Raw genomic sequence first — 25,780 nt, 5'->3', positions numbered from 1 at the left:
AACCAAAAGCTGATTCTTTGAAAATACCACCAAATCACTGAGTCTCTAAGACATGCTATCTAAGAAAAAAAGAGTGTGTATACAAATTACTAACATTGGAAATGAAAGAGGAAAGGTACCAAGGATCCCTACAGATCCCATGAACATTAAAAGCAATAAAGAATGAAAATGGATAACACTATGCCCACAAATTTGAAACTCTAGATGAAACAGACCACTTCCTTGAGAAAAATAGGCTTCCAAATGTCACACAAAGTGAAACAGACTATCTGAATCTATTCAAGATTGAAATTGAATAATAATAAAAAAAAGTAACCACCCCAAACAGAAAGCACCAGGCTCAGTAGTTCTCTGGTGAATTCTACCAAATATGTAAGGTTCCTCAAAAAAATTTCTTAAAAATAGAAATTCATATGATCCAGTAATCCCACTACTATTTACTCAAAGAAAATGAAAAAGCTAATTTCAAAAAATACATGCACTCTTATGTTTACTGAAGCATTATTTATAATAGCCAAGGTATGGGAGCACGTAAGTGTCCATTCACAGATGAATGGATAAACATGTGGTATATACACACAATAGAATACTACTCAATCATTAAAAAAAAAAAAAAAAGAAAGAAAGAAAGAAAAATAAGAATGAGATCTTGCCATTTGCAACAACATGGATGGACCTAGAGGGTATTTTGCTAAGTACAGTAAGTCAAAGAAAAGCAAATATGATTTCACTAATACGTGGAATCTATAAAACAAAAACAAAGCCTACAAACCTCTAAATTTTCTTAGTGTTTATTCATTTTTGAGAGAGAAAGAGAGAGAGAGAGAGAGAGAGAGAGAGAGAGAGACAGCGTGTAAGCAGGGGAGGGGCAGAGAGAGAGAGAGAGAGAGAGAGAGAAACACAGAATCTGAAGCAGGCTCTAGGCTCTAAGCTGTCAGCACACAGCCCAATATGGGGCTTGAATCCACAAAGCATGAGATCATGACCTGAAGTCAGAAGCTTAACCAACTGAGCCACCCAGGTGCCCCCAAAACTCTGTATTTTTAAAGAAATAATACATAGTTCTGCACACAGTAATGTTAATATATTGTAGGAAAAGGAGGAATATGGGAAACAATTAGCTTAACCTGTTCAATTTACAGATGAGTAACTTGAGGACATCTTCAGGCATCCAAAACTGAAATGACTTTCTAGCTAAACAGTAGTGGCAGAATTAGCAAGATCATCGGACTGTTTGACTTTTCTCCATGGTACCTTTCTAAACATAGGAGACTGCCAGGCATAATTCTGTATCAAGCTTCGTTCATGCTTAGAAAACTCAGATGTTTCTAGAGGTGTCAAATTCACAGAATAAAAGACTGAAATGGTGTTTGCCAGGGGCTGGGGCAAGATGGAAATGAGGATCAATGGGCATAAAGTTTCAGTTAAGCAAGATGAATAAACTTGAGAGATACACTGTACAACATTGTACCTATAGTCAACCATAAGGTATTATACACTTAACAACTTGTTGAGAGGTCAGATCTCATGTTAAGTGTCCTTGACAAAATTAAGATAAAACTAAATAAAAATTCAGATCATGTCAGAAAACAGCTGGAGAGGAATAAGATGCCTGCTTTTTTAAGAGAGGACTTGAAAATTAAAATTATATTCTAGGTATGATTAAAGTTTTTTTAAAAACTTTTTTCTTTAGTGTTTATTTTTGAGAGGGAAAGACAGAATGTGAGTGGGTTAGAGGCAGAGAGAGAGGGAGACACAGAATCCAAAGCAGGCTCCAGGCTCTGAGCTGTCAGCACAGAGCCCGACGCGGGGCTCAAACTCATGAGCTATGAGATCATGATCTGAGCTGAAGTCAGACGCTCAACCCACTGAGCCATCCCGGCGCCCCTATGCTTAAAGTTTTATTCCCTTCATTAAGTGAAAGCAGGCAATATTTAGCTTATCATCTGAATGTGTCATCACTCCATAAAAGCAGCTATTTCTTTTTAATTATAACTTAAAATTTTTTTTTTTTTCTACAGAGTGATGCTGAGTGGAAGGATGGACAGTTATGTGGTAAGAAAAGCATAGTAAAAAGTCAATGGTAAAAGCTAGGTGAGGGGTGCCTGGGTGGTTCTGTCAGTGTCCAACTTTGGCTCAGGTCATGATCTCATGGTTCGTGAGTTTGAGCCCCGCATCAGGGTCTGTGCTGACAGCTCAGAGCCTGGAGCCTGCTTTGGGTTTTTGCGCTTCCCTCCTTCTCTGCCCCTCCCCCACTTTTTGCTCTTTCTCTCTCAAAAACAAATAAACATTAAAAAAAAAAGGCTATGTGACTGGTATATAGGTGTTCATTGCAAAATTATGCCAAGTTTACCTTATGTGTGAAAAATTTCACATTAAATGTCACAAAAAAAAAAAAATCAACCATCATTGAGATAACCCAAGAACTTGGTGCCTTCATTGAAATAACACTGGACTAAGGAGTTGGGCATTTTTTCATGTTTTTTAGCTATTTTGATATTGACTTTTATGTAGTTTCCATACTGTACACAGCCCCCAAAATGGCTAAAATTAAAAATTATAATACCAAATGTTGAAAAGTATGTGGAGCAACTGTGACTCTCCTACAATGCTGGAGGGAGCATAAACTGATAAAATCTCTTTCGAATTGTTTGGCATTATGTATTCAAGTTGTAATATCCTCTGAATCACCAATCATTCTTAAAAGTTCAATAGAAATATATACATATATGGCCAAAAACATGTACAGAATGTTCATAGTGGCACTATTTTTTTTTTTTAATGTTTTTATTTATTTTTGAGACAGAGAGAGGCCGAGCATGAGCAGGGGAGGGACAGAGAGAGAGGGCGACACAGAATCCGAAGCAGGCTCCAGGCTCCGAGCTGTCAGCACAGAGCCCGACTTGGGGCTCGAACCCACAAACTGTGAGATCATGACCTGAGCCGAAGTCAGACACTTAACCAACTGAGCCACCCAGGCGCCCCGACAGTGGCACTATTTTTAATAGCCCCAAACTGAAAACAACCAATAAGCCTACCAAAAGTAGAATGGAAAAAACAAATTTGAGTATACTCGTGGAACAGAATCATATACTGCAAGAATATGAACAATGTACGGCTATATGTAACATGAATTTCACACACAAAAAAGATGAGTAAAGAAGATAACACAAAAGAATATATCCCGTATGATTCTACTTATATAAAGTTAAAACCAGGTAAAATTCTATGGTTAACATCAGGATAGTGATCCCACCAAGGAAAATGGGATAAAGGCAGTAGGGACTCAAAGGGGCTCTGCAATACTGGTCCTCCTTTTTTTTTTTTTTTTTTTTTTTAATGTTCATTCATTTATTTGGGGTGGGGGGGGGTGAAGGGGCAGAGAGAGAGAGAGAGAGAGAGAGAGAGAGAGAGAGAATCTTAAGCAGACTCTGCACTCAGCGCAAAGCCCCAGTGCAGCACTCAGTCTCATGAACTGAGATCATGACCTGAACTGAAATCAAGAGTCAGTAGCTTAACCAACTGAGCCACCCAGGCATCCCTCCTCTATTTCTGAACTTGGATGTTTCGTTATATGGGTGGTTCACTCTGTGATGGTTCATGGAGCTTTATACACTTCTGCTTTTCATATTTTAGGTATGATTTATTTAAAAAATTGATTAAACAAATTGTTTTACGTTTATTTATTCTGAGTGAGCGAGCGTGTGTATGCATGCAAGCTAGTGAGGGAAAGCCAAGAAGGGAGAGAATCTCAAGCAGATTCTGCACTGACAGCATGGCTCGAACTCACGAACCATGAGATCATGACCTGAACTGAACTCAAGAGTTGGATGCTTAAACCAAATATGCCGACCAACCAGGTGGTCCTAAACAAATTTTTAAATGAATTATGAAATTTCTACAATTTTTTCTAGAAAAGAAATAAAGTCCTATAAAACTTTTAAAGTAACTTAAATAATTTGAAAAGATATATGCACCCCTGTTTATTGCAGCATTATTTGCAATAGCCAAGATACAGAAGCAACCCAATTGTCCATCCATAGATGAATGGCTAACAAAGATGTGGTGTAAGTACATGCATGCACACACACACACACACACACACACACACACACTGGAATATTAGTCATAAAAAGAACGAAATCTTGCCACCTGCAACAATATGGGTGGACCTACAGGGTATTATGCTAAGTGAAAAAAGTCAGAGAAAGACAAATACCATATGATTTCACTCATGTAGAATTTAAGAAACAAAACAAATGAACAAACAGAAAAGAGACAAAAAACAGACCCTTAAATACAGACAACAAATTGGTGGTTGCTAGTGGGGAGGTAGGTGAGGGGATGAGTGAAATAGTTAAAGGGATGAAAAGTACACTTATACTGATGACCACTGAGTAATGTACAGAATTGTTGAGTCATTGTATCATACACCTGAAACACTTACATTATACTTCAATAATAAAAAACTTACAAAGTGGGATCAAATCGTTTTCCTCCTATATTGATGAATATTTTGATAAAGAAAAAAAACTTTCAAAAACTTCACCAATTACAGTATTTTTTCAAATTGATAGTTTAAAAATATTTAAAAATTTATTTTTAAAATAGTATTATTTAAAAAATATTTTACTTTGTTTTTAAAGTTTATTTTTGAGAGAGACAGTGTGAGTGGGGAAGGGGGGGGAGAGGGAGAGAGAGAGAGAGAGAGAGAGAGAGAGAGAGAGGTACAGAGGATCTGAAGCGGGCTCCATGCCGAGAGCAGACAGCCTGAGGCAGGACTCAAACCCACAAATTGCGAGATCATGACCTGAGCTGAAGTCAGATGCTTAACTGACTGAGCCAAATAGGCGCCCCAAAAGTATTCTTTATTATTATGTCACATGGATAAAACTTAGATTAATTTTAAATCACCAGGATGACTTTAAGGTAACAACTTCTTTTTTCTTCTTTCTTTCCCTTCTTTCTTTTCTTTCTTTCTTTCTTTCTTTCTTTCTTTCTTTCTTTCTTTTTCATTAAATTATTTATTTATTTATTTTTGTAAGTAGTATCTACATCCAACATAGGGGCTCGAACCCACAACCTCAAGATCAAGAATCACATGCTCCACCAACTGAGCCAGCCAGGTGCCTTGTAACAATTTCATTTTTGATATAAATTAATATCTTCTACTTTTGGGGGTTTTAAAGAAATAAGCACTCACTAGATAAACAAAATATGCCCATTTTGTTGTATAAAATGGTATTCTTTCAATTTCAAATTTCAAGGTTTTTATTTTGTTATGTTTTACAAAGGATAAACATTGTGTCACTTTAATATACTTAATAGATAAGAAAAAATAATTTGTAAGTAGCATTAGTCAACACAATTTAAGACACTCAGCAGTTTGACAGAGTTTTTTCTTCTGTCCTTCCCAAAACGGTACCAAAATGATTTAAAGAAAATTTTCTGAAGAAATAAACCAGAAAAGCTTAGGACTACCGGAGGGTGAGGGATCAACTGAACAAAAATGAGGTCCTCTTGGTTCCCCTCTCCCATTCTGTTTCCAGAACACAGGATTTCACATTGACCCTCCTCCAAACTGCCCACCTCCAAAGGCAAGAAAATCAGAGATTCTTCTCTGGAGAAACAAAATCTCTCTTTAGAGACTGATATTTGAAGAGCTTCTAATAAACAAATTGGATCATTAGGGATCACCAAAAATGGCAATCACCAGTGACAAGTGGAGATCACATACTCAGAGCTTCCGATTAGCATGTTGATATTTTATTCTTAATTTAAAACATGAAGCCTGAATGCTCATTTGAGGAATTTACTTTTTTTGAGAGAGAAGAGAGAAAGAGAGAGAGAGAGAGAGAGAGAGAGCGAGCACAGGGAAGAGGGGAAGAGGGAGAGAAAGAATCCCAAGCAGGCTCCACACTCAGTTCAGAGCCCAACGCAGGGCTTGGTCCCAGGACCTGAGCCTGAGCCGAAAGCAAGAGTTGGGTGCTCAACAGACTGAACCACTATTGTGTCCTTTATTTGAAGAATTTGGAGGAAACAGAAAAAAATTTAACAATCCTAGCATTGATATCCTCAGAGAGATGAGAAAGCATTGTATTCAACATATGAACAGGGTGTTATAAAACAGCAACACTGGCATTCAGAGCTCTTAGAAATTAAAGCAGGATAGGCTAAGTAAGAATTCAAGAGTTGATGACAAAGTCAAGGAAATTCCCAGGAAATACATTAAACAGACAAAAATGAAAGCTAAGAGAGAAAAGAAAACTAGAGGATTAATCTGTGAGGGTCTAGCATCCAAAAAACTTAAGTTCAGAAATGGGGAATAGGGTCAATGGTTGGCAGGGAATTATAAAAAGAGACATTCAAGAAAAATTCCCATCTTGAAGGACATGAATCTCCTGATTGAAAGGATTCATTGAAATGAAATGCCCACTTCAATGATCACAACAACAAAACACCTACACTAAGACACAACATCATAGAATTTCAGAATATCAGAAATTAAGGGGAAAAAAAGATCTTGAACACTTCTAGGGGAGAAAATAGATCACAAACACAGGAATGGGAACCAGAAAGTTACAGACTTCTTAACAGCAAAGCTGAATGCTAGAAGACATTAGACAATGCCCTCACAGACTTTAAGAAAAAAAAAAAAATGGGGCGCTTGGGTAGCTCAGTCGGTTGAGCATCCGATTTCAGTTCAGGTCATGATCTCACAGCTCGGAGTTTGAGCCCCACATAGGGCTCTGTGCTGACAGCTCGGAGCCTGGAACCTGCTTCAAATTCTGTGTCTCTCTCTTCTTTCTCTCTGCCCCTAACCCACTCAAATTCTGTCTCTGTCTCTCTCAAAAAAAAATGAACTTAAAAAAAAAATGACTTTTCAATCTGGAATTCTAAATCTAGCCAAACTGTCATGAGTAAGAATAGGCTAAAGACATTCTCAGACCTGTGGAGTTTAATATTGGAGGATATGCTTTAGCACGATGAGGGAGTAAGTCAAGTAAAGGAAATAATTTGAATACAAGAGAAAGGGATTCAATATTGAAGGAATTCCTGAGAATGGCTATGTACTAGGCTTAGAAAGCAAGCTGTCTAGACTGCAGGGGAAAAAATGTAAAGGTGAGAGAGGTTTAACAACTGTGTTTGGGCATCTGGATAGCTTATATATGGGCTTGAGAAATAATTGTAATATATAGAGAAATCACCATTAGGTCCATAAAAAGCTAAACAAAAAGCAAGACAATCATTAACCCCAGAAATACAAAGAAAGAAAGAAAACTTTAATAACAGTAGCACTTGGATGAGCATCAAACAATCTGACAATATCTGATTTAAGATTTAACCGAAAACTGTGATGTAACAATGTTATGAGCAAAGGAAAAGCAGGGGAAAGAGAGGTTTTAAGAGTATTCAATTCTTTAGAAAGAATATCAACAGTTAATGTGTAAAACGGGTAAACTATGAAATAGTAACATAAGAATATTATTTAGAAATATGGAGGCAAGTACCAGAAAAATTAGTTCGAACTGTTGAAAGCTCCCTGTTGAAGGTCGGTAGGAGGAGATAAGTAGAGGACTACTATATTCCATTATAAGCTTTATATTACCATTTAATTTTTTAAATTAATCTTTATAGCTTTATTGATATAATTCATATACCATACAAATCACCCAGTTAAGTGTACGATTCGGTGGTTTTTTTAGAATATTCACAGAATTGTCTACCATCACCATGGTTTTAGAATATTTTCATCCTTCCAAAAAGAAACCTAATACCCATTAGCAGTCACTCCCCATTTCCCCCCAAATTCCTTTGTAGTTGTTTCAATTCCCTACTTTCTTTTGTGTATATACCCAGAAGTGGAATTGCTAGATCAAATAGCAATCCTATATTTAATTTTTAGAAGAACCAAAATACTGTTTTCCACAGTGGCTGTACCATTTTATATTTCTATCAGCAATGCACAGGGGTTCCAATTTCTCCACATCTATGTCAACACTTGTTTTCTTTTTCTTTTTCTTTTTCTTTTTTAGAGAGACAGAGAGAGCGAGAGATAGCACAGCTCAGGAGAGGGGAAGAGGGAAAGCGAGAGAATCTTAAGCAAGCTCCATAGTTAGTATGGAGCCCAACACGGGGCTTGATCCCATGATCCCAGGATCATGACCTGAGCCGAAATCAAGAGTCAGACACTCAACCTACTGAGTCCCTAAATAATAACCATCCTAATAACTGTGAAGTGGCTCTCACTGTGGTTTGATTTGTGCTTTTCTAACAATCAATAATGTTGAGCATCTTTCCATGTGCTTACTGGCCATTTGTTTATCTTCTCTGGTGAAATGTCTATTCAAGTCCTTTGACCATTTTTATTTTGTTATTTTATTGTATTTCATTTTTCGCTAAGTTTATTTTCAGAGAGAGAGGGAGGGAGAAAGGGTGCACATGAGTGGGGGAAGGGTGGGGGGCGGGGCAGAGAAAGAGAATCCCAAGTAGGGATTCTATGTGGGACTTGAACTAACAAACCCTGAGATTATGACCTGAGCTGAAATCAACAGTTGGATGCTTAACTGACTGAGCCACCCAGGTGCCCCTGCCCATTTTTAAAATCAGATTGTTTTATGTTGTGGAGTTTTAGGAGTTTCTTATATATTCTAGATTTTAACCGTTTTATCATATATGTAATTTGCAATTATTTTCTGCCATTCTGTTATTCTGTTAATAATGTCCACTGGTGCATAAGTTTCTAATTTTGATAAAGTTCAATTTATTTTTCATTTTGTTGCCTACACCTCTGGTGTCATATCCAACAAATTACTGCCAAATCCAATGTCATGAAGTTTCCTCAGATGTTTTAAGAGTTTTACAGTTTTAGCTCTTATTTCTAGATCTTTGATCCATTTTGAGTTAATTTCTATATGTGGTGTTAGGTAAGGGTTCAACTTTGTTCTTTTGCATGTGAATATCCAGTTTTCCCAGCTCCATCTGTCTTTTTCTCCTTGAATGGAGAACTGGCACCCTAATGCAAATCATTTGACCATATATGCCAGGACTTATGTCTGGGCTCTATTCTTCCACTGATTGATTATTATGTCTCTCTTTATGCCAGTAATACATTGTTTGGATTACTGTAGCTTTGTTGTAAATTCTGAAATCAGACACTGTGGGTCCTCCAACTTTGTTCTGTTTCAAGATAGCTGTGACTATTCAGGGTTCCATGAGATCACCTACGAAGGTTAGAATGGATTTTCCTATTTCTGTAAAAAAATATCATTGGGATTTTGATAGGGATTTTACTGAACGTGCGGATCGCTGTGGGTAGTACGGACATCTTAACTATATTAAGTCTTCCAATTCATGAACACAGAATATCTTTCTATTTATGTCTGCTTTGATTTCTTTCAGCAATGTTTTCTAGTTTTCAGTGCACAAGTCTTCCACCTCCTTGGTTAACATGATTCCTAAGTATTTTACTTGACTGATATATTGTAAATGGAATTATTCTCTTTTTTCACTTCATTATTAGCATATAGAAAAGTACCATTTGATTATTAAATAAGACCCACATATTCTATTGATAAAGGTATATGAATCAAAAGGAAGAGATATATATTGCAATACTCCAGAGCTCAAAATTAATCAGAATGGAGATAAACTGCATTTAAACATTTTACATTATTCCAACTAGATTCTGCACTTCAAATTTAACAACGTTGACATTTCATACTGTTCAGTATACTGTACAAGACTGAAGGTAAATTTCCACATATCTTCCTATCAACCTGCAATTTTCTTATTGCAGAGTTGGTTTTAGTCTAAAAAAAAATCATACCCTGTTACTTATTCCACCAGAGATGGGAAATCTCAACAGAGAATAATCTTTTGCAGCTGATTTCCTATACTCTCTTTTTCACATATATAGGTTGCCAGATTCTGTAAGTATTCTTGCTAAGCCAAAATCTACATCTGGAGATGTCTGAGTGAGGTTCTGCAGTTCAACCTGGACTGGGAGGGTGAACGGTAAGAATTTAATGGATTGTTTTAATTCTTTTGGTTCTGCTATTCTAAGATCATAGTAACTGAAGATGTCAGAAGATGTTTGGAAAGTTCAGAGTTATATAGAAAATGACACTATCAACAACAAAACAAAAACAGCAAAATGAAAACTTTGGCTCAATAATTATATTAGATTTAGCCAAAGTGGCTCTGCTATAAGCCTAAGAATGTGCAATTTGAATGAGGTAGAATGCTAAGTTGTAAAATTTACTTTTATTTATTTTAAAGTTTATTTATTTGAAGAGAGCGGGGAAGGGACAGAGAGAGAAAGAGAGGGAGAGAGAGAGAGAGGGAGCAAGGCAGAGAGAGAAAGAGAGAGAGGGAGGAAGGGAAAGAGAGACAGAGGGAGGGAGGGAGAGAGAATCCCAAGGAGACTCCGTGTTGTCGGTGCAGAGCCTGACATGGGGCTCAAACCCATGAACCGTGAGATCATGACCTGAGCTGAAATCAAGAGTCAATGCTTAACCGACTGGACCACCCAGGCACCCCATATAATTTACTTTTAGAATTCGAATTATCTACACAAATTCTAGATCTCTAGAACTCCAGAAAAGAATGAATTTGTGAGACTTCTTTCCTTCCATGTGTCTATCAATCAAATACTTATCGAATTGCTATTACATTCCAAACACTACGGTAGGCACGGAGGACACAGAAATGAAAAATCAATATTCAATCCCTGCTTTCAAAGATCTCACCATCTAGGGTGGTAAAGCACAATGTGTGAGGTGGACGTGAGGGATGTCAGAGGTGGGCTAGTGAGGAAGATGTCAGGAGGGGAAGAGGTAACCCCTGAGTTGAATCTTAAGGACGAATAGAAATTAGAAATTATCTACACATGTTAAGTACTGTGCCAGGTGTTCAGGCCACAAAGATTAATCAGAGAATGTCTACACATAGGTCAGTAGATGAAAAAAGCCATACAAAAACTATTTACAACACAAGATTAAATATTACGAGACAGACAGGTTAAAAGAACAGAGAAGAACAAACGCTATGGGGCAGGGGAACATGGCACAGGAGGCAGCACACAAAAGCTGCTACCTGAACTGAATCATGAAGGGTTTCCAGATAATCAACAGACCACCACAGGGTAAGTATTGGAACAAAAGGTACCAAAGTGCAACGTGAAAGCGTCTAGCACGATTAGGAATCTGCACATGGCTTAGTTAGGCTGGAACTGAAATACAGGCTATGGACCACAGAGGGAGAGGGAAATACAGTAAGAAAAGGAGAAGAAACCATGTCACAAATGAAGAAGATGCTGGTGTTCTTATATGGTTACTACCCTTCATATTTCTTTTTTTGTGAAAAACTGCTTATTTTTCTTTTTGAATGTTAAGAATTCTTCTCATTCATCTGTGAGAACACTGTATACACTAAAACACAGTAACTCTGGCATTGCAAATACTGTTTTTTAAACTTTAGTTTTAAGTGTTTTCATCTTTAATTTACTGAAGTTTGATATACTCAAATTCATTGCTTTTTCTTTTGTAATTGATACCACTGTTTTTATGTTGGGAAAATCCAGTTGGATGGTTACTGTAAGAAATATAAAAGGACCAAAGCAAGGTCAAAATGCAGGGAGTGGGGAGAACTAAGGTAGATTCAGGATATATTTAGGAGATAGGACTAATAGTATTTAAGAGGAGAGAAACTCAGAGAAAAAGTCCCTAACTAGAAGTCAGGATGCCTCAGAGGACAACTTCTCAAGAAAAGAGCCTGAGTCAGTTGAAAACACAGTAGGAATTCTAGAAAATTACAGACAAGCTTCAAGGGAGACAAAGTCCAAAAGTAACCAACAGAACATTCCACATTTGCTCTCTTAGAATTATTGATTCTAGTTTCTACAGATCTATAAAATCCTGAGTTTCCTCTTGCTTAAGTTCATAAGAAAGTAAGTTTTAAACTTTGATGGCTTCATTAAAATGTCAATTACCGAACTAAATTCCATTCTAATTCCACTGGATTCAAATGACACACATTCACTTTCCAACTGATCCTAAGGTTTCCCTTTAGTAAATCTACTTTTTGCTCTGAATTCTATGGCCAGAAAGATTAACTTAATAAAACAAATTAAAAGAACACCTTCTAGTTGTTTCAACGTCTACTTTTTTGGCTTTTATGTATCTATTTTTAAAGTTTATTTATTTATTTTGAGAGAGAGAGAGAGAGAGAGAGAGAGAGATAGATAGCGTGAGTGGGGGAGGGGCAGAGAGAGGGAGAGACAGAGAATCCCAAGTAGACTCCATACTGCCAGTGCAGAGCCAGATGTGGGGCTTGAACCCACAAACCCCAAGATCATGACCCAAGCTGAAATCAAGGGTTGGATGCTCGACTGACTGAGCCACCCAGGTGTGCCTACATTTTTGGCTTTCGAAATCATGTTGGTCTGATGTTGGCATAAGCTTTTGGACATATTCACAAAATTGATGAGAAAAACAGTGAATAAAACACAGTTATCTAGTTTTATTAACTCACATGTAGAAGTAAAATAATCTAAATTCACTTTGGCTGTAGAAAACAGATTACTCACCTGCGACCACATTCTGAATATTTACCAATATTTTTTAATATTAAGGCAGCTGTTAGTCGGATGTGTTTAGTTATTGGTCCCTCTTTTTCATCCTTAAAAAGAAAGGAAAAGAAAAGAATAAAGATCTAAATCATACAGTGCTCACACCTTTACAGATAAGGCTTTCAAGGTTTGCTTACTGTAAAATCTCGAAAGACAAGGTTTCTTGATCCTCTCCTAAGGGCCATAAGGGCAGCACTGGGATGATTCACAATGGCCTTTTGTGCTCTAGGAGTTGAGCTTGTGCCCCCTACAGCAGGCTGCCTACATTGAGGAGAGAGACAGAGATTGTTAACATGATGCTGTAGACAGACTGACAAGGATGACCAACCTGCCAACCCCTCAGGTGGTTACTTTGAAACCAGATATCAGATAAACACACGCTCCAATGGCCCAGCGTTAACTTTGTTTACTTTGTGTCAGCGGAGGCAAAGGGGCTCTTAGTATCAGGGTGAGGTTTCCAGTCTTTTATTTTCCAATCTATCAATTTTAAAGCTAACAACAGATGTTCTAGTGTAGTCCATCTTTAAAGTTACTGTGCTGGTAAACAAGCAATCAAAATCAATACAACACAGTATCAGAGCTATGGAGTTCAGATTTTGAATGTAATTTGAAGATTTTAACGGAAAAGAAAATAGTCTACAATTTGAGTTGCGAGTTATTTTTGCTAAACAGTACCTAAGAGTACAATAATATCACCTAAGAATGTGTTGGTACAGGTATAGGTCATCCAGGAAAAGAGAACCTTATGGTAGTAAGGAATTACGCTAAACACCACGTTTTCACACTAGTACTTTGTTTCATCATTATCTGATTATTTCAATCAATCCTTTCGATTTATTTCTACTGTCCTTTATGAAAGATAGAGAATGGAGGGACTGCAGAGATAGGTTTTATATAAAAGATTCAAATTATGCTAGATTTCCTTGGCCAAGCAGAAAAATTGCATCACTATCTGTTGCATTCTTGTGAGGCAATGGTGGAAAGAACAATGGACTCTCACATGAGGAAACCCTGTCTATTTCTGACCCTGTAACTACATGTATGACTTTGAAAATTTCAGTTTGCCCCTCTGTGCTTCAGGTTTCATTCACATCTGTAGTAGGGGTCTATTTCTGGCACTTCTACTTTTTTTTAAATTAATTTTTGAGAGAGAGAGAGGGCCAGTGAGAGAGAGCAGGGGAAGGGCAGAGAGAGAGAGGGAGAGAGAATCCCAAGCAGGCTCCGCACTGCCAGTGCAGAGCCTGAAGTGGGGCTCAATATCACGAACTGCAAAATCATGACCTGAGCTGAAATCAAGAGTCGGGTACTTAACCAACTGAGCCATCCAGATGCCCCTTATCTTCACATTTTTGAAAGTTAAACATATGATTTAGGTTACAGAATCTATAACTAAAGGACTCAGTTAGAAACAGAATAGGAGATAAATACTATGTAAATTTAATAAGGATCTTATGGGAATCTATAACCAACTAGAACTTGACCACATGCATTACAAGTATGTGTTCATGAAATAACAGGTAAATGAATAACCATATAGTAAGTGTGATATGTATACTCTTACAATCTTCACATGACACCCTGGTCTTTCCTGAGAGAAGAAGTTGTAAGAAGAAATCTCTTTGCCATTATCAAATACATATTCAACTATTTTCTCAAAGGACAAAGAACCATACATACATTTCCAGTTTACAAAGCATTTCTCAACTATCACCTGTCACTACTTCTCATGACTTGTCTACAAATTCGAATCAAAACATTACAGTTACAAATTATTAACAGAGCATGCAGTCTAGCCAATATGAAAAGTGATGTTTAGAGAATTTAAGCAATTGGGACAGGGCCCAGGACTGGGTCACGGCAGAGCTCCACCTAGAACCTAGGTTTCTGGTCTCCTAATGCATAAGGTTGTCTTTCATTGTTACTCTGTTTTGCCTAGTTTTCCTGCTTTTTCCTTTTGCATGTACAAGAGGAAGTAAACTCATGGTCCTTACTTGGTAGAAGATTTTTGACTTCCTGCTTGTCCTGGTTCATCTTGTTTTAATCCTGCAAGCAGGGCATCTTTTGAACAGTGCTTATCCTTTTTGAGAAAGAGGAAGTAAAAGGATACGCATCAAGATCTTTAATAAACCAGAGGAGTTACTGACCAAATAGTATTAGGAAGAAAGTATACCTGTAAGTGGGTAATAAAAGAAAACCTCTGTCGCTGAAAAGGCTCACAACCTTCCCAAAGACATTGCCCTGGATACACATCTTTTCCTCCATGTTCAGTTGCTGCATGGTAGAAAACCTGTGAGGGTGTCTGAAACCACCTACAAAAAATAAAATTGGTAGAAATTTTCTGACATTTGGATACATCTTTTGTAAATTAGAAAACCTGCTCTACTAATACAAAAGCCCAAGATCAATATACAGCAATACTAAACAAAATAGTATAGGCAAATCTCACATTCAGTTCATTTCAAAGAGTATTTTTAAACGATTTTGAAAATTTTGCTGTTTACATTTCTAAATCAAATCATTCAACTATACTGAAGACTTTTGGTAATTTGTTTTAAGTTTAAAAAGGCCTCATTTGCAAATCCCTACCTTCAATGAAAGTCAGCTAAGAATCTCTTTAAAGAAAGTATCACTTTAAAAACAAAACAGAGAAATAATTTTACAAACAAATATCATACTCTGTTATACCTTTAGAAAATGTTTCAGCATTTACTAGATTTCATATTACATATAATAAACTCCAGCATATTAGTTCTAACAATGTAAATGCTACAAATTTTGTTAAGTCTGGCTTTTTAGTTGAATTCACATTTTGTTTGTCCATCTCTCATTTCTCCAACATTATACTCACTCACATATCTGGGGGCTTAGCAATACAAATGTCTGAGTGGGTAAGTGGCCAAGGACACAAACCTGAAGAAAGTCAGATACTATTTTCCTTTACTAATTAGAATACATGGCAATGAAAAGAGAATACTGGAATCCAGACAGCAAAGAATACATAAAAGCCTTCTATTGCTAATTAGTAACTCAAATATCTGCATAATGAATATCTTTAAAGTTTATGGCAGAGCTCTCTTAAGACTTGATTTTTTACGCATGTCATAAAAGTATGTCTATATATAAACTAGTTTTTAATGTGCAGTATTTATACAATATTTCAAATTAGTAATCCTTCAGGAGATGACAGACATTTTAAAATAAATAAGTTTGAATTAAGAGTAATTAAATATTGAATTATAAAAGACAATGTCAAAAATCATCATATCATTCATATTCATTTATATGAATATGTTCCAAAAGTTTATTGTGAAGCTGTAATGGCTTAGAAAAATTAATATTGTTAAAATGTCCATACTACCCAAAGCAATCTACAAATTGAATGCAATCCTATCAAAATTCCAATGACATTTCCTGCAGAAATAGAACAATCTTAAAATTTATATGGAAACACAAAAGATTCAGAATAGCTAAAGAATCTTGAGAAAGAACAACATAACTGGAGGCATCACACTCGCTGACTTAAAACTATATTATAAAGCTACAGTAATGAAAACAGTATGGTATTGGCATAAAAACAGACACACAGATCAATGGAACAAAATAAAGAGGCCAGAAGTAAACCCATACATATATGGCTGATTAATTTATGACAAAGGAGCCAAGGATATACAATGGGGGAAAGGACTGTCTCTTCAATAAATGGTTTTCGGAAAACTGGACAGCCACATGCAAAAGAATGAAACTGAGCCACTATCTTACACCACACACAAAAATTAACTCAAAATGGATCAAAGACTTGAATGTAAGACCTGAAACTATAAAACTCCTAGGAGAAAACACAGGTGGTAAGCTCTTTGGTATCAGTCTTGGCAATGATTTTTTTGGATTTGATACTGACAGCAAAGGCAACAAAAAGCAAAACTTAGTAAGTGGGACTACATCAAACTAAAAGCTTCTGCACAACAAAGGAAAGGCAACTTATTTAATGGGAGAAAGTATGTGCAAATCATATATCTAATAGGGGATTAATATCTAAAATATATGAAGAACTCATGCAACTCAATAGTGAAAAATAACCCAATTAAAAACTGGTATAGGATCTTGGGGCACCTGGGCGGCTCAGTTGGCTGAGTGTCTGACTCCTGATTTCAGCTCAGGTCAATGATCCCAGGGTCATGGATTGATCCCTGCGTCGGGCTCTGTGCCGAGCTTGGAGCCTACTTAAGATTCATTCTCTCTCTCCCTCTGCTCTTTCCCTGCTTGGCGGGTGCGCTCTCTCTCTCTCTCTCTCAAATAATAATTTAAAAAAACTGGTAGAGGATCTGAATAAATATTTTTCCAGAGAAGATAAATGGATGGCCAACAGGTACACAAAAGGGGCTCAACACCACTGTTACGGAAGTGCAAATCAAAACCACAATGAGATTTCACCTCACAGGCCTGTCAGAATGTCTAGTATAAGAAAAAAAAAAAACAAAAAAAAAAAACATTGACAAGTGTTGGTGATGGTGCAGAGAAAAGGGAATGTTCATGCACTGTTGGTAGGAATGCAAAATGGTGCAGCCATTATGGAAAACAGTATGAAGGTTCCTCAACAAATTAAAAATATAATGACCATATGATCCAGTAGTCCTACTTCTGGGTATTTATCTGAAGAAAATGAAAACACTAATTAGAAAAGATATACACATCCCTATATTCATTGCAGTATTATTTATAAAAGCCAAGACATGGAAGCAACCTAAGTGTCCACTGACAGATGAATGGACAAAAAAGGTGGTGGTGTACATATATGCAATGAAATATTACTCAGCCATGAAAAAGAACAAAATCTTGCCATCTGCGACAACATGGATGGACCTAGAGGGTATTAGATAAAGTGAAATAAGTCAGAGACAGCCAAATACTCTATGATCTCACTTATACATGGTATCTTAAAAAAACCCAACTAAGCTCACAGACAAGGAGAACAGACTGGTGGTTGTCAGGGGTGGGGGGTGATGGGTGGGCAAAATGGGTGAAGGGAACAAAAGATACAAACTTCTAGTTATAAAATTAGTCATGGGATATAACAACAAAGAAGAGCTTATTGTGAAACTAAAGTTAATAAGTACATTTTCACTTTTGGAAGTTCTTTTAATTTTTAGTACTCACAATATGACTGGAGATCTAATGATTGTCACCAGGAGGCATTTCTTATTATGTTTTTAAGATTTTGCCTAAATACTATAAATTATTAATGGAAAAGTAAAGGTGTTTGTGCAAGCGCATGTGCACACACACATTCACCCAAATCCAAATGTACTGTTACTAGTCACTAGTCAAAATGATACCTGTATTGAAACTATTCTGTAGTACATTAAATTTTTACAATACACAAAATTGATGAATTTACCAGTCACCAGCAAAAGGGATAAAGTTAGTGCTTCTTGAAACCAACTTAAATTACTAACTATATAAAACTGTGTATATATACAGTTTTAAGATTACAGGGAGTTTCAAGTGTTCATCACTTTCCCTGCCCAGCACAGAGTCTATTATTTCCCTCTTATCTACTACCTTTCCCCTCAGTCTATTTTCTATTTATGCGACTACTCCAGTCATACAAACCACTCACTGATAATGGTACAAGGTGAAGTTCTAGTATAACTATGAATGGAGTTGGCTGCAGTGATCATGTAAGGGCGGAAAGGAGTTAAGGTTTCCAAATACGTTCGTGAATGGAATATCTGGATTTCTAAAGCTTAAATGTAACTTCAAGGTAAAACAGATACTGAATTTTCCGAATCTTATGGATTTTTCTGGAATGGGGTAGGGGAGAAAATAAAGGTGGGATGCCACTACTGCTTACTAGCGTGTCTAGAACAATCTTCCTTACTACTACCTTTCCATCAATAACCTACCCTTGCCACCCAAAATAAAAAAACATGTTCATTTAAAGAAGCCAGAGAAATCAAAGAGTATCCAAACAAAAATAAAAATTCCCTGTGACTTAATTACACCTATATGGTGTATTTATATGAATTCAAAGAACGCCTTTCACTAAGACACTTTACTATTATCTGACACGTGCAATGTGAATGGCACTCCCCTCCCCCTGGTCCCCTGATGTGCACAACCACATGGAAGCACTGGGCAAGCAACATTTCTGAAACGCATTCTACTTACTGGTAATCTTCCTTTCAGGGTGGTTATGAGGCTTAAATCTGATGATCCACGTAAAGTCATTTGGCAAATATTAGGCCAACAATAAGCGAGAGCTATTATCATGATCACTAGAAGTAGTCACAGCAGTCAGTGATGGCACTAGTGACTCTTGTCTTTTCACCTTGCCCATATGACTCACCTCCTACCCTGAGACCTTGTCCACAACTATTCCAAAACTGCCAAGCCTTGCCCCATAAAGTTTAGTCCACCTCCAAGTTAATGCTCCCGACTAGTAAGTGATTGTCATCATTACTTACGACTCACTTTAATGATTTCTGCTCCTGAAAACATTCCCCACAGAAACTGCTCCAAACCTTTCACCTTTTGTTAAACACTAAACTTCAACCTGATTATTTCAGAGTTTGTCTTCCCCTGCATACTGTGAGTCTGTGAATTCAGGGATATTACCTTATTGTTATATGTCTGAAAAAAAGGGCAAATTACTGAAATAATTTAAGTTTATTCTAGGAGACTGCCTTAACTTCTCTATATTAAATTTTCTGTCATTACTCCCACTTCCCCCTTCCCTTGGATCTTGGCCAGAAGTAGCGACTATTTCCAAGGTTAATTCCTTCACCTATATATTGGAATCTGTTATATTCCTTCATAAACTACCTCCTCTTTTGCATCTTCTATCTTTTCCTTTCTACTGAACCCTACACCTTTCTAAAAAAAGTTTATTTATTTTGAGAGAGAGCACACGCACGTGAGTGGGGAAGGGGCAGAGAGAGACAGCTTAGTGTGGAGCCCCATGCAGGGCTCTATCTCACAACTGGAAGATCACGACCTGAGCCACTATCAAGAGTCGGACGCTTAACCAACTAGGCCATCCAGGTGCCCCATTAACCCTATACTTACATGTAACAATATATATGCTATTCCAACTAAAACAACAGAAACATTTTCCCTTTGACCTCATTACTTTCACAAAAGATAGGAACTCAATTTACAGTATCTGGCAAAGCAATGCTCAATTTAATTAATATTTAACACATTTATTACTGTAACTACATCTGACAATTTTTTTCCCCGTCACTGGCCATTTTTCAAAGATACATATTATTTTCAATTACATCATCAATACAATATATAATGGCTAGTTCCCTGCTTTACATAAATAACTGCAGTTGAAGCTCAGGATTCATTTTTATTCCTTCATTTAAACCCCCTTCACCAAATTCCTTTTTCTTTTAGCTGTTTGTTTCAACTGAACAAATTTTGCATAAGGCACTTAGTAGGTCCAAGTTTCCTGATTCCAGCTACCCTAAGCAGCAGCTTCAGGCTAAAACACTTGCAGTCAGGCTCTGTGCTGGCAGCTCAGAGCCTGGAACCTGCTTCAGATTCTGTCTGCCTCTCTCTCTCTCAAAAATAAATAAATCATAAAAAAAAAAAAAAAAAAGGCTAAAACACTTTTCACCTGAAAATAAAGCCAACCATTACTTTATTGGTGTTATTTATACAATGATTATTACTATCACATTTCCTAGCATTAATCAACTTCTTAGGCATCATAAACACGTAAGTAAATGAAATAAATAAAGCATATTTTTTCTACTACCTTAAAGATTTTATTATTTAAAAGCCTACAATCTTTTCAGGTTATATATATTAATTATACATAATACACATGATTTTAATAATTTACCATATTTAAAAGAACAATTTAGAAACAAACAACAGAGCTAAGATTGTTTCCTTTGTTTTTAAAACATAAATAAAAGGGCTGAAAATAGCACTTTAGTTCAGATATTTTCATTTAAAGTTTTCTTAGTTGCTCAAGTTCTTGGCGGGCTGTTTTTAATGACCAAAAAGGATTCCATGTCCCTCTTAATAGCCCTCCGGCTGGAAAAACATTTAACTTGACTTGAAACATATGGGATATGTATATTTTTAATAGGAAAATTCTAGTTTAAAAGTAAGATGTGTATTTAAATGTTAATAAATGCACATAAATGATAGTACTATACATCAAAAAATCTACACTGCAAGAACAGTTTTTAAAAAAGTTATATTGTTAATTATAAAACAATTAACTTTTACTTCAACCTTTGACATCAGTTATACACAGATAATACTCTATGGCCAAAGAAATACCAAAGGTATACATTATTTTATATTCAAATGAGACTTGGTAACAAGCTGCTAAAATTTGGGGGAAAAAACCCAAACCAACTATGATGCTTGGGAGACTTACCAATTTTATTATATATCCAGTTGTAAAAGTTCAAAATGGAAAAACAAAAAAAGACAACTAACTTTATTATTAAAAGAATTTAATTTATTGCCTTAATAGAGGACTAAAAATTACAAGTGCAAACTGGACAGCCCCAAGCCAGCATGGGTGTTCTTGGAAAATTTCTAAATGCCTGGTCGCTACAGCACCCTCCACCTCTGCCACAGCCAGTCCAGATTCAAAGCCACAGGTGAGAACAACTGACTGATTGGCCTAAATGCCAAAGGTAATGCAGAAGAAAGCAAGTATTTGGCCTTTTCTTTTCTTCCTCCCTCCCTCCCTCCCTTCCTTTCTTTCTTTTCTTTTTTCTTTTTTTGGCTTTTGTAGAGACAGAGAGGTCCTGCCTTCTAGTAGGACTCAAATTATGGGAAATATCTCAAACATAGGAAGGAAGTTCAGATGGGAGATAACCAAAAGCAATTGTCTTTGTCCCTATCTCCTTTCCTTCTAATAATAATAATATGGACAATATTACAATATAAATATTATTAGCGGTATTAATAATAATAGAGGAAAGGACTTGTTTTTGCTCTTTGATCCTCTAGCACCAGCTCCTACTAACCTACTGGTCTGTGAAGCAGTCACATATTTTACATAGAAAAGCACAAAATACACTCTCAGGGACCTTGTTTAAATAAGGTCTTTCACTAAAATTTCAAGTAGCATGTGAAAATAGTATGGAAGTGGATATGCACAATTTAGGCATTTCAATAAATATGTTACATTTAATCAACCAAACATAAGCTTGGAGATAAAATAAAAAAATAAAAATGAAATAAAATAAAAATATAAACATAAAAATAATAAAAATGAATAAAAATAAAAATACGTGTGTATTTGCATGTTTTTAACAAGACAAATAAAGCATACAAATGAATTTGACAATGGATATTCCCCTGGACTCCTTGAAAGATATGGCAGTTTATCACTTCACACTGTTCTTGACAAAGCTACCTAGAGCATAAAGTACCTCCCTACTGAAATTGTTTGCTCATTACTTACTCTGTATTAGCTCTATTCAAAAACATTGCCTTATTTGATTTCTATGTCTCTTTGATAAAGGTAAAATTACCCCCACTTTACTGTAGAGACAGTAAGAAAATCAGTAGTTGCATGAGGCAGGGGCAGGGAGGGGAGGCAGTAAAGAGAGGTGAGCAGATTAAACAAACAAAGCATTTTCAGGGTGGTGACTATTGTATATAATACTGTAAAGATGAATGTGTGATATTATGCACTGTCAAAATCCACACAACTGTATAGCACAAAGAGTGAATTCTAATATAAAAACTATGGATTTTAGCTAATAATAATGTATAAATATTACTTATCAATCATAACATATATAAGATGTTAACACTAGGGGAAACTGTGCAGGGAAGAGGGAATACATGGGGACTCTGCACTACCTGCTTAACTTCTCTATAAACCTAAAACTGCAGTTTATTATTAGCTAAAATCCATCGGTTACGTTAAGATTCAGTCTTTGCGCTATACAGTTGTGTGGATTTTGACAATGCATTATGCCACATATTCATCATTACAGTATTATACAGAATAATTTCACCACCCTGACATAAAGCTAGATTCATACTTCACTTTATGCATGAAACTAAGTTACAGATGGATCAAAAAGTTAAAAAAAAATTAGGGGCACCTGGGTGGCTCAGTTGGTTGAACGTCCGACTTCGGCTCAGGTCATGATCTCACAGTTTGTGGGTTCGAGCCCCGCATCAGGCTCTGTGCTGACCGCTTGCTCAGAGCCTGGAGCCTACTTCAGATTCTGTGTCTCCTTCTCTCTCTGCCCCTCCCCCGCTCATGCTTTGTCTCACTATGTTTCTCAAAAATAAATAAATGTAAAAAAAAAAATTTTTTTTTAAAAGTTAAAAAAAAGTAAAGTACTGGAAGGGAACAAAATATGGATTATGTGACCTAAGAGTTGAGAAGATACATCTAAGCATGAAATAAAAACCATTAGTCTTTCTAGTCTGTCCACTAAAAAGTCGAGAACAATGAAAGCAATGGATACTTCCTGGAGCCTAGACTAAATACCATTTCCCATTAAAAGACACCGGACCTCCTTGGAGAAATCTGATTCCATGTGTGGTAGGAAATGTATAAGATAAGCCTGGAACATGACATCTAAAAGAAAGCAAGGAAACCAGCAAAGACTTATATTAAGATCACAACCAAAGGAACTGGGAACCAGCTTGAAAAGCCCTTTACTGGCCAAAGATGGGACAATTTGAACATCAAGAAATAGTAAATGCAAAAGGGGTACCTGAGTGGCTCAGTCGGTTAAGTATCTGACTCTTGATTTGGGCTCAGGTCACGATCTCATAGTTTATGAGATCAAGCCCTGCATGGGGTTCCATGCTAACAGTGCAGAGCCTGCTTGGGATTCTCTCTCTTCCCTTCTCTCTCTGCCCCTCCCCTGCTCACTCTCCTCCCCTCATTTCTCTTTCTGTGAAAATAAACAAATAAACACTAAAAAAAAAAATATATATATATATATAGTAACTGAAATGGACTAAAAACACTTCAAATGTTTTTAAATCATAAGTTCATTTATAAGAATACTAAAAACAAAAAACAAAATCCAAACCTCATGGTACACTTTTCAGGAGTGTAGGTAAACAACACAGTATTTTGAAAATTGGTAAATAAGACATAAGTAACGTATCTAGATTTTTGTCTAGGTACTTACTATTCCTCAGAGAAATCAAAGAATTGATAAGAAGGGACTCGTACATTTTACAACTCTTAATGAAATAATGGATCTAGATAATGATCCTCAATGGCTGTTTACATCACAAAACAAGACAACAAGATATTACATATCTCCTGATAAAAGTACAAAATGCTCTCCATAAAACTCACACCAAAATCTCATCAAATATCTGGACCTAACTACCAACTACAGAGTCAGAAGTAACACGTTAGCTAAATAACACCAGTAAAATCCAGATTGTGACATTCTTAAAGGACAAAAAACTTGTGTTTATCAACAAAAACTTACAAGGAAAAAAATTAACAGAGATGAAGGGGTAAGATATAGATTAAAAGATACTTCAAAGACTTCACTAAAAACAATGTTTACATCTTAGTTTCTCATTCAAATTTAAGAAAACACAAGTGGAGAAATGCAAACACAGACTGGATATTTGAAGAACTCATAATATCGAAGGGATTAATGTTATTTTTCTGCAGGAGTGTAGATTATTTATAAAAAGTAGGATCCTCATTTTTTAGGAGATAAATTCAGATTAAAAAAGCAATTATTGAAATGTGGTGTTGAAGAGTGGCTGATAAAAAGAGTCTATATTATATGAAGTAAAGAAGAATTAGAAATACAAAATGACCATGTAAAATATAGTTGTACCACAGAACTACAAACAGGTTAAATGTACACCTAAAGCCATTTTTAATTCCATAAAAGAAAAAGAACACATGATCAGTGATTTCAAATTTATATATGGAGCACTTCACAATAATGTATCAGTGAAAGAAAAAATTTTAAGTAAAATCTGATGGAAACAAAGATTCTTTGTTAAACTTTTGGTATGTTATAAAAGAAATTAGAATACAGACACTTAGTGGACAATGGCAATGACACGTATTTTTGCACTTGGTATTAAAACTAAATCTGAGAGGAGAAGGAGTTAAGACGGTGCAATAATAAGGGGACTCTGGGCTTGTCTCTTCCCTCGAACACAGCTAGATCAACATCAAATCATTTTGAAAAATTAGGAAATTGATCTGAAGATTAAGAGAACAGTCTGCATAATTTGAGGGAGAGAACGTGGCAGGTACAGAGCACAGAGAGGTGAAATGGTGAAGAGACGTGGTACAGCAGAAGGGAGGAAGCCCTTTTTGCAGGGAGGAGAAACAGGGGAGAGAGGGCAGTGCACTGGGTTTGCACAAGAAAAGCACTGCCCCTGAAAGCAGCTACAAAGAATGAAAACAAGTGTAGGGGACTGCACAAGAAAACTGTTTCACAAAACCACACTGCCAGTTTTTATGAACAGCGAGGTACATAGTCTGAAGCTTCAGAGGTCAGCACCTGGCAGTGCTCTGGTGAGGAAAAGCGGCAGAGCCCCAGCAGCGGGCGGGCAGCACAGTCTGAGGATCCCCCAGGTCGCATGTGGAGAAGTTGTTCCCCTGCTTGGGGTGCACTTGGTAGAGGCGATACAGCCCTCTACCTCCACAGGGGCCACAGACCTGCCCTGTTCACCAGTATAGGAAGAAAGACACTGGTTGAGGGCAGCAAAACCTGGCGCCAGCGTTGTGTTGGGATTTATCATAAACTCTGAGCTGCTGCTGCTGCTGCTGCTGCTGCTGCTGCTGCTGCTGCGTGGTCAGGTGAATGTTTTCTGCAGCACCCAGATAGCAGCCACAAAGTGGTTGAGACCCTCCCACAGATCACAGTGGGTCCCAGCTGTAGGGGTCTCTGAAGTGTGGGGTTTTGAAACACAGCAGCTCTTGAGATAAAACCCAGGAGGGTGGTGCCACCTGGCAGGCCACCTTCAGCTCTGACAGACTGAAGGTGGGGAGCTGAGAGGAGCTGGGGAAAATGGAGGAGTGATTGATCACACAACTGTGAGGGCTTGAACTTCCCACTGGAGGGGCTAGAGAATTGGGTGAAGCCATTTTTACCATTAGCCCATCAGAAACGATTGAACTCAGGGAGCTAAACAGCACCACCAAGTGGC

At 36.8% G+C, this 25,780-nt stretch overlaps 1 protein-coding gene across 5 annotated transcripts in view; it reads right to left on the bottom strand.

Moving 5' to 3' along the window:
• Positions 1-25,780, bottom strand: part of ARID2 (AT-rich interaction domain 2) — a 178,395-nt gene that overhangs the window by 13,606 nt on the left and 139,009 nt on the right. For all 5 annotated transcript variants that reach the window (XR_009617326.3, XR_009617325.3, XR_009617324.3 and 2 more), the window contains 4 exons: positions 14,802-14,940; positions 14,623-14,708; positions 12,769-12,892; positions 12,590-12,681 (listed from right to left, as the gene is read on the bottom strand). Coding sequence is in view for 2 of the 5 variants with exons in the window: in XM_060657869.3 (XP_060513852.1) it covers positions 12,590-12,681; positions 12,769-12,892; positions 14,623-14,708; positions 14,802-14,940 (441 nt within the window). In the remaining 3 variants the exon portion in view is untranslated. The remainder of the gene's footprint in view (positions 1-12,589; positions 12,682-12,768; positions 12,893-14,622; positions 14,709-14,801; positions 14,941-25,780) is intronic.

The sequence above is a fragment of the Panthera onca genome, chromosome B4, assembly GCF_046562875.1.
Source record: "Panthera onca isolate mPanOnc1 chromosome B4, mPanOnc1 haplotype 2, whole genome shotgun sequence".
In the NCBI taxonomy this organism is placed as follows: Eukaryota; Metazoa; Chordata; class Mammalia; order Carnivora; family Felidae; genus Panthera; species Panthera onca.
The sequence above is the reverse complement of the archived record's forward strand: the minus strand, read 5'-3'. Positions and strand labels throughout refer to the sequence as shown.